Raw genomic sequence first — 9,398 nt, forward strand, 5'->3', positions numbered from 1 at the left:
ACAGCACAGCGCCATGTGTCTGGGGTAATGTGATAGTGCCATTCGAGTGAAGAATAGGAGATCTTTCTCATACATGGGAGACATTCCAATTCAAGTTGCCATTCAGATCTTTTGTGAGGACAAAACTGTGGGATCAAGTGCTCAGTCTGAGTCAAGAAATAGGGATGACCAAAATCCAAGTTCATAACATGACGTTGTGAAGAGGATGGCTGGCTATCATCGACCAAAAGACTTGAGATGGAAAAGCTCATGTTCAAATATGTCAGCAACATTTCCCTTTACTCGGAAAGCAAGCAATCTAGAGAGTGTGTATGGGAGATTGTGTTCAGTGAGGTCAAATCTCCTCTCCATGGGCTTGTGGTCTCTCATGTCCTGGAGGGAAGGCCTGAGACTGAAACTTGAAAAAAGTGCCTACTGTAGAATACACACCTCCAGGCTGTGTTTGGGGATGTGTTTGCTACTCTTTGGAGGAGGGACAGAGTCTCCAAGAGACCAGCATGGCACCGCGTCTGCTCTCCTCCTCTTCCTGTGGCTTACAGAGGAAACCAGACCCTATAAATGCTTATAAGGCACATAAGTCTAGAAGATGTGAAGACAAAATATCTGCATTTACATTGCCAGAAACGCTATGGTTGGGATTTATTTTTAACATATTCACACAATATACATGTAATAGTTTCAAATACGATGAATCAATTCTATAGAGTACAGCAAACCCTTACAACAGTATCATCTGTGACAGTGCATGATCAAATGCTCTCCTTAAAAAACAATCACAGACAAATACAAGTTTCATTTCAATTGAGTCAGATTTATAGTCACTGGATAGTCGAACATCTCATGAAGTGATTGAGAGAATCAGTCTTTTTATTCCCAATTAAATATGATCAGTGGTTCTAAGATTTTATGTTTTAGTGTATCCAAACTTTGGAGGCTGCTACCCTTTTTAAATGTGTAAACATCCATCCCCGCAGGTTCAGTTATTGACATTTTCTACATCTCAGCAAATGTTTTTTCAGCGTTGCTCTCTAATACATTGCCAACACATCCAAATGACCTTCAGGATGTGTTATTTTAGCACATTGTAAACACAACCGAATCCCTATCTTCTTTTATTCTGTACAATCCGCTCTGCGTACACATGATGTCACAAAGTCTCAACCACAGCTCTACAATTACGTGCAGAAATATGGGACATAGAAACATGTTGTATGTGCTGCAGTCAGATATAGTTATCTTTTCCACATATTGCTACATGCCATATTCTGATCTGCTTCTGGAGAGTTCAGATGACACAGTTTATATAAAAATGATTATCAGTGCAGCAGCAGTATAAGATAATTGGTCCAGTCCCTTACTATAAGTCTGTAATGCATTTTCCCCCATTCAATCAAATAGTGCTTCAGCAGCAGGCTTCATGATATTTGTAGAAGCAGCCCTACTTAATTCAGCTGAAAGTAAAAAACCGACATTCCTATTATTATTTGAGTTATCAAGTATATATTATGGAGCCCTGGAAACCTCAGTTTGTCCCTGAACCTTCCCACCTTGTGCCAAAAGAGAAAGTAGTTGTGGTGATGAGAAGGTCAATGCTGGGTGACTGCTCATGTTGAGAATTGCTAAACTATAAGTGTATAAATATATAAGTTTATTTTTTGGTTGCCAGTCTGAATCTGTAGTGGTGCGGATCTGGCATTCCACAGCCATAGCTGGACCTTCCTGTGTTCCTTTCAGCCTTAAAGTAAACACTGCTGAGTGTTTTTGAGAGGAGAAGCCCTTTGTTTCATCCCACTCATGTTCTGTTTGTGACTGGGGTCTTCAGCTGTTGTTTTTTAAAGCAGCCCCTCTCTCCTTTCTTTGCTCTACAGGAATAAGTCAGTGATGAAGCCTTAATTGATCTGTGAGTTTGAAACTTTTCTTGAAATTTGCCAGTTTTTGTCTCACATGGTTTAAAGTACTTTGTACAGAAAATAGTGATCTTCAGATTTATGTATATTTGAGTTTAATATATATATATGTGTATATATATATATATATATATATATATATATATGAGATATTGTTCAACATAGTGTGCTGGGATTATTGTGGCTTCCCTCAGTCCAACATATCACCTCTTGTCTAAGAATACACAGCCAACAGAAATGATGATAGCGTAAAGTGACAAAATGACCTTTCATTTACAACACTCACACTTTGGTGCGTTTCAATATCACAAGCATTTCTTATTTTATTATTAATTGTTTTGCTTTCCATTTCATTTAAATGTCAAAGATTGATATTTATATATTCAACAACATGACTACAAACTGCATAGTATGCAGTTCTGCTGTGTGATCCTACTTATCTTAAAGTATATGCCAACATTACTCATACTGAAACATTCATTATTGGGCCCCTCTCCCCGCAGTAAATGAGCAAAAAAGCAGATATTGTTTATTATATATTCGATATTGATATTTGGATGACTAATTGATTCCTTAACCTCTAGCATACATGACATTTTTGAATTCAAAAGTCGTCCATAATAATAACATGAAAACATTAGTCTAAAATAATAAGTACGGTAACCACAGCAAATAGCTGGTGTTATTATTACCATGCTTATTTATTGTAATTAAGAAAGGGAAAACATATTTTATGATGGGACTAATACTTTATTTTCAGTCACTTCATCGGTCTCCGGTCTAGATGGCAGTGAAACACAGACAGACGCTGCAGGGGAACCTGCCACAGGAGGAACTACAAAAGCTATAAAACAGATTATGATTGTGAATAATATTGGTCCGCATCTAAAACCAGTTGGTAGACTAAACTGTTAAGATAGTTTGATGAGAGATTTAACTTTAATAAGGTTTAAAACAAAATTGTGGGAATTTGCTCCTACAAATATGCAAAGTGTCAACTGTAAATATATATATATATATATATATATTTATATATATATATAAATGCTTCATTTTCATTTCCTAAATCTACAAGAATCCTATTTCTTAATATGTCTAAAAATGAATAACGACTGATGTATGTGATGAGTGTCATTTGGGATTGTGTGTGTAGGTTGCGTTGATCTTTTCTTATATTTTGAGTCTGTCCCTCCTTTGGCTCTGTGCAGTGTAGTTCTATTACTTTGGATTGCATTGCACTGATCTCCATTATCACCTTGGGGAGGTTTTTGTACGGGTGTACACTCACTGTGCATTTATTCTGTCTCCTGGCTGACACCATGTATTCCCCCACTGTCCTGTCTAATATACATTTCCAACATGAGGTATATTGGAATAACGTTCCAACAGTAAGCTTCTCAATGTGCGTGTACATATGCCGCCTGTATGCGTAGATACAGGTCGAAGGAGCACAGGGTATTTGCATCAGATATTCCCTTTAATTCTTTAGTGGAGGGGGGGGGGGTCCAGTAGTGAAATAATCCCCTTTGTGCGCCAAAATAAAGGGTATGTGCGTTTCAGTAGGCTACAGTGTCTGTGTTGTTCTTATTTCTGAACTGTAAAGGATTACTTCTTCACTGCACAATTTAACAAGCTCCTATATGTTGCGAAATGTCTGTGTCTGTTTGTAAAATGAAGCTCAAGTGCACATGTTCAGTAAGTGTATGCATGCCTGTGTGAATAACGGATTGACTGTAATTCTGTTTGGGTGAATGAAACTGAACCAAAATGCTCCAGTTGTTAACCATGTGACCAAAGTAGCCATTGTTTAATCTCAGTTCCTTTCTGTGCATTATTTTCTAGAAAAGCTTGAATATTTTTTTCTCAATGCCAAGAAGCTGATGTTTATTTTTGTACTTCCTTGTTTCATGGAAATGTAAGTTCCCTCTCCGTTATTGGGATTATACAGAAAACTATCACTCTTTATGGTACTTTATTTAGAGGTACTATTTAAATTCTGATTAAATGTTAAAAAGCATGCCCTAAATAGAAATCACATACAGTACATACAAAAGGAGATTTAATTGTGAACAGCAGAGCATATCTAATATTTTGAGGATTTTATTTTAGCATGCAGATCATTGCTAAAATTAAGTTTTATGTTTTAACAGGAAATATGTATTATTTAGGAACAGTACTAACAATGAGCACTTTAGCTGTGTATCAGACAGAGCTGTACTCCCCCTGAACTTTGAGACTGGAAGATGTTCCTCATTTTTATTTCAAATGCTGCTATCATTAGTTTTGAGCAAATAAGCGTTTTTTAAATTAACTTTAAGCCAAGTAGCAATAAAAACTTTTTACTGTGAACTTTTCTGTCTAGTGTCGGTTTGCTCACATTTTTTATTATGATTTCATGCCAATAAATATCGGAATGACCGTTTTTGGTCAGCATCAGATAATGTCTACAGTTTCATTTTTGTCCGAATGTTACAGAAGGGCATTGATATATTAATCTTGATAACTATAAACCAATTAAATTAAATTAGGGTTCATGCACTGAGGGAGTACTTATCAGGGAAATGAATCAGAAAGAGAGAGCACACGGTTCTTGTACAGATTCTTGTGTTGAAGTCTAAACTACATTCCCAAACACTTTAGATCTGCCATCTCTTGGTGGAGCTCAGAATGACACCTGGTACTTTCAAATAATGGTTGATACATTACAAGGAAAGACCATCTAACCTGAGCAACAAGTCCTAGTATCAATTGTTTTTCTTGTTGGCAGGGTCTTTGGGAAGGAACACATTCAGACACTTTGCAACTTCAAAGTAGAGTCCATAGAGGATCAATTAGATCACTTATTCATATAAAATAATGTGAATATATTTGGACTATAGTCAAATGCTCAAAGCAGAGAAAGCTTTGCAGCACTGGATATTTTCCTTTCAAGAGACATTTGGTTTTGTAAAATAGTCAATTCAGACTATAACAACAGGCTTTTGATCACACTCTAACACCCAGTATTTATTATCAACAGGCTTGGCTTCACTTTGACAGTGCAGAGATCTGAGGGGTGCACATCATTTCGATCTGGAAGACAATTTTAACAATACAAATGTATGTAGGTGTGTGAAAACTCAATGGACTGTTCCTGGGTAACATATTAGATAATTACTCTTAAAGTAACTGGCAACACCTGATATTCCTTGTTGTAAGTTGATGTCCGTCTGCTCCATAACTGAACCTGACTGAGGCGTATCTCTTCTTCTGCCCTTTAATTTGCAGTTATGCAGAAAATGAATGAGAAATTAGTAATACAAATGCACAGTTTGAATGGTTTATTATAGAAAATGTAACAGAAACAATACACATGTAAACTGGAAATTGCTAGGATTAAGAAAGTATTCTACAAAATCAAATAAATACTCCTGTAAGATATAAAAAGTGGATAAAAAAGCTGACTCACAGATGAATACACATTAACACCTAATATGACAAAGCTCTTGTCACAGGGATTTTCTAATCAATCCCACTTTTGTTCAAATTCGGCAAGAAGAATAGTTTTATAGATTATTGTCCTCGTTTGTCCTCTGCTTCTTCAGCTCCCTCACTGCCCTGAACGCCTTGACAGCTAACACTGCACCGAAGATGAAAACAAACACCCCGAACACCGCAAAGAGACCTCCTGCAATATCTGCACCGTGGAACTGGCACTCGAATCCCTTGTGGCCTTTGCTCTTGTACATCTGCTCTCTCTCCGTGCAGATGGGGTCGTTGTAGGTCTGCTGCAGCTTAATAAAGTAGAAGGCCAGCGCGGGGATGTAGCCCAGGCCGATCAGGACGTTCAGCAGAGCCTCGCCCAGCAGCACAGGGGGGAAGCGGTAACTGACCCTGAAAATCCCCAGGCCGAGCATGACACAGGCGTAGAACATTATAACCCCCCCGCAGGCCATGGTGAAGACATACGGAGGTTTCTTCAGCTGATGGAAGAGCACGTCCAGCTCCTTCACTCGGTCTGCATCGGCTCCAGTGAACGCGTTGGCTCCACCAAAGTGATAATAGTAGATTCCTCCCAGGCTGGCCAGGTCCCTGTAGCCCCCGTTGTTGCTGTACGGCACCCCCGCACAGATGACAAGAAGCAGATTCACAAACACCTCCATGAGCTGGCAGATACCTGGGAGCAACACAATTTGTATTTATGTCTTTATTAGGATCTCCATTAGCACTAGCATGAGCATTGGCTATTCTTCCTGGGGTCCTCACACACACAAAACATACATAAACATACATACAACCAAATTAAAACAAAACAGCTCACCATTTCATACAATTGACAGTGCTGTATGAATTGAAAACTAAAATGCTCATCCAATTATCGCCATCCTAAGGCCAAACAAATGTAAATACAAATAAGTGTACATAATAATATATGCATACATAGCCACAGGCACAGTTCAAATGTACTTTTTAATACTTAATTAATTATTTTTTAAGCAACCTTTTGAAATGTACTTGACAATGTTCCTGAATGATATGGACGGGTAAAGAGTTCCAGCTGACCATGGCTCTGTACCTGACTGTTTTCTGTCCCATATTTGATTTAGATTTGGGTAATACAAACCTTCCTTGTATGTCGTGTTTGATAGTTATGTTGAGCATACTGCGCTATAAACCTTTGTGATAATATATGTGGTGAGAATTTAACAAAATATAAGTTGACCTCTGTCTGACACTTATCCATTTCAGTGACTCTGGTTCTGTGGGAGCACTGCAATGCACATCGTGCTGCCTTATTTTGTGCTACTTTCTGCAGCACTAGACCATATAACCAAACAATAATCAAGCTGCGACAGAACCAAAACATCCAGAACTTGTCTACTGACATCTATTTGCAAATATTTTACAATTATTTTTACAAGTGACACACCCCTCTCTATTTTACATACAACATTATCAATTTGTTTAGACCAAGATAATTTTTGATCCAGGGTTATACCTAGCAATTGTGTCTCCTTGACCTGTTCAATTTGAATATGGTTTAAATGTAGTTGCAATTTTGGTTCACCTTTTAACTGATGATTTGATCCTACTAATAAAGATTTAGTTTTTCCAGCATTAACTTATTATTTATGACCCACTCTGATATAAGTAGTAGATCTTTATTCATAACATTTGTCAACTCTCTTATAGTCGATGCTGCATAATATATTGTTGAGTCATCTACATACATTACAATTTTGGCTTTTTCTAACACTAATGGTAGGTCATTTGTAAAAAATAGAAAATAAAAGTGGTCCCAAACAACTACCCTTAGGTACTCCACAAGTGAGTGTCTTCATCAAAATACTGACATTAATATAGGAAATAATTTTATAGTGATGATGTTTTCCCAGGTAAAATGTATTCACTATAAGTGGATGATTATTATAAATATTATTTAAAATATAATCCCCTTTTTTTTTACTTATCACGCAGATTCTAAGTTATATGGACATGTATAAGATAAATATAAATCCAAAAATGGACAGCTTTGCTATTTAACCAGTTTTATTGACTGTCTTAAAATAGAGCACAGGTGTTTCAACGGCTTTTCCAATTACTGTAAAATAAGTGACTGTACGCTTATAATTCAAATACACTTCAATACAGAACCTATTCCATATCAAATATGGCAAATTGTAGTTCAGATTATAATAAGGCTATATAACAGTAATGTGCTGTATTTGTAAACAACTACTAAGCACACATCTTGGCACTTGGCAGTGGTTTCAGTGCATTTCTACATTTTTAACAGGCCTGAAAATAAAGTGTAGGATATCAATGCCAAACTCTACAGACAAACATATTCATAAAATAAGGGCTGTGGTAGTTAAGTCGTTTTTTGATTAAGAAATCCACACTTGCCATGTATTAAAGGCCCAGTTGAGCAGACTACTTGTAAGTGATTTAAACAGTGTTTGTTTAGAAATGATCCCATACTTGCCTCTGCTGGTTAAGATGTATTTGAGATTGTAAAGAGCATGTTTTTGTTGTGGCTCATAATACTCCTCCCCTTCAGATTCTCTGGACCTAAAAGGACAAACACATTACATGTATTATACCTCTACATGTCATTTTACACAAAAATGTAAATAAAAAAACCCCTCTGCCACAGATGGCGGAAAGTGTGTGTGAAAGACATGACAGTAAGTGTATTGAAAGTATTCGGGCCCTTACAGTCTTGAGGGTCCTTCATGGCTGTGGTCTCTGTAAACAGGTGGCTCATTGTGAGAGGCAGTTGTCACGTCCCTCTGTCGATTTTGTTTTGGCCTCCTGTCACCGGCAGAGCTTTTCTCCTCTCTGTCTCTCGGCTTTTGGTTGCGTCCTCTGTCTTCATAAGACGCATGGTCTCCATTGTGAGAGTAGTCCCTGTCCCTGTCCCTACTCTTGTACTCATCATACTCCTCACTCCTCTGGTGGTGTCTCCCCCTCTCCGGCATCTTCCTCTGCATAGACAAGAGGACTAGTATGGACATGAATCCTTTTATACACACACACTCATAAAAAAAGTGGATAGTTGGCGTGTATCTATATAACTGCCACTGTGGACAGTAAAGCAGCATGAAGGATTATTTAATGAAGATTAAATTGAAGGACCAGAGACAGAAACCGGTTTCTTCATAAAGTAAAATGGCTGGCAGGCAAAAGGTAATAGTGATTTTGGAGCCAAAATACATTTCAGGAAGACAGTTGAATGTTATCATAGGCCTACTCAATAGAAACACACTAAATCATACTTTCACGTGATTAGCATACGTTTTTTATTTCAACAAGGTAGCTTATTCTGTAAAAAGACCGACATATCAGCGCAGGTCTTACTTAGTTCATTCGTGTTTGGAGCCCATTATGTAGTTTAAGAACGTTTCTGGGCTCATGAATAATCAAAAGCCTCATTATTATTTCCTACCTTTGGATTCCGTGCACAATGTGATCTTGTTTTCTGTTGTGCCGAGAAAAATTCAGCCCACCTGTCTTAACTTCCTGTGTGAGCTTTTCTCCTCCTCCCCCTCACCTGTTATGTGCCACGCCCATTAGTTTGGAGCTCATTATGGGTTTAAAAAAACAATTGTATTTCAAATGTTACGTTTTAGACTTCTGTTCCCAATGTATAGTATTTTCCAGTGTGTTGGAATTATGTAGACCCATATGTAGTATTGTTCTGTACTGTAATGTATTTACTTTATATATTGTTTATTAACAGACCACTACATTCAATACATTTGTCAGTTTGAACAAAGTATTATATGACCCAATTATTTTCAAAAGAGTAAAAAAAAAAAAAACGGAAAGTGTATTTGTTTTAAAAGGGGTTTAAATTATGTTTACAGTACTCCCCAAAAAAATTGCGATTCATGCCCCAACCCGGACGTGAACGCACACAGCGCACGCGGTTCACGCTTCAACCATGAAGCTCGCGCTAGTAGTCCACGCATCACTTTCAGCATTTCCTCCGAAGCACTGATACATTTC

At 37.5% G+C, this 9,398-nt stretch overlaps 1 protein-coding gene across 1 annotated transcript; it reads right to left on the reverse strand.

Annotated features, from left to right (window-relative positions):
• Window positions 1-5,214: 5,214 nt before the first annotated feature.
• Window positions 5,215-8,921, reverse strand: marveld3 (MARVEL domain containing 3). Its single transcript, XM_010767320.1, has 4 exons — window positions 8,836-8,921; window positions 8,106-8,374; window positions 7,873-7,958; window positions 5,215-6,063 (listed from the first exon to the last, which is right to left on the reverse strand). Exons 2-4 carry the CDS (start codon window positions 8,366-8,368, stop codon window positions 5,453-5,455), a joined length of 960 nt encoding a protein of 319 aa, XP_010765622.1. The 5' UTR covers window positions 8,369-8,374; window positions 8,836-8,921; the 3' UTR covers window positions 5,215-5,452.
• Between the last annotated feature and the right edge of the window lie 477 nt (window positions 8,922-9,398).

This window comes from Notothenia coriiceps, unplaced genomic scaffold (assembly GCF_000735185.1).
Source record: "Notothenia coriiceps isolate Sejong01 unplaced genomic scaffold, NC01 NC01_scaffold00004158, whole genome shotgun sequence".
Taxonomy (NCBI): domain Eukaryota; kingdom Metazoa; phylum Chordata; class Actinopteri; order Perciformes; family Nototheniidae; genus Notothenia; species Notothenia coriiceps.

Bases quoted from the DNA above. Each gene is read 5' to 3' on its own strand.
- marveld3 (XM_010767320.1), bottom strand. From the start codon at position 8,368: ATGCCGGAGAGGGGGAGACACCACCAGAGGAGTGAGGAGTATGATGAG. The intron at 7,959-8,105 runs GTAAGGGCCCGA...TTGTCCTTTTAG, and splicing joins CATGAAGGACCCTCAAGACT to GTCCAGAGAATCTGAAGGGG. The intron at 6,064-7,872 runs GCAAGTATGGGA...TGTTGCTCCCAG, and splicing joins ATACATCTTAACCAGCAGAG to GTATCTGCCAGCTCATGGAG.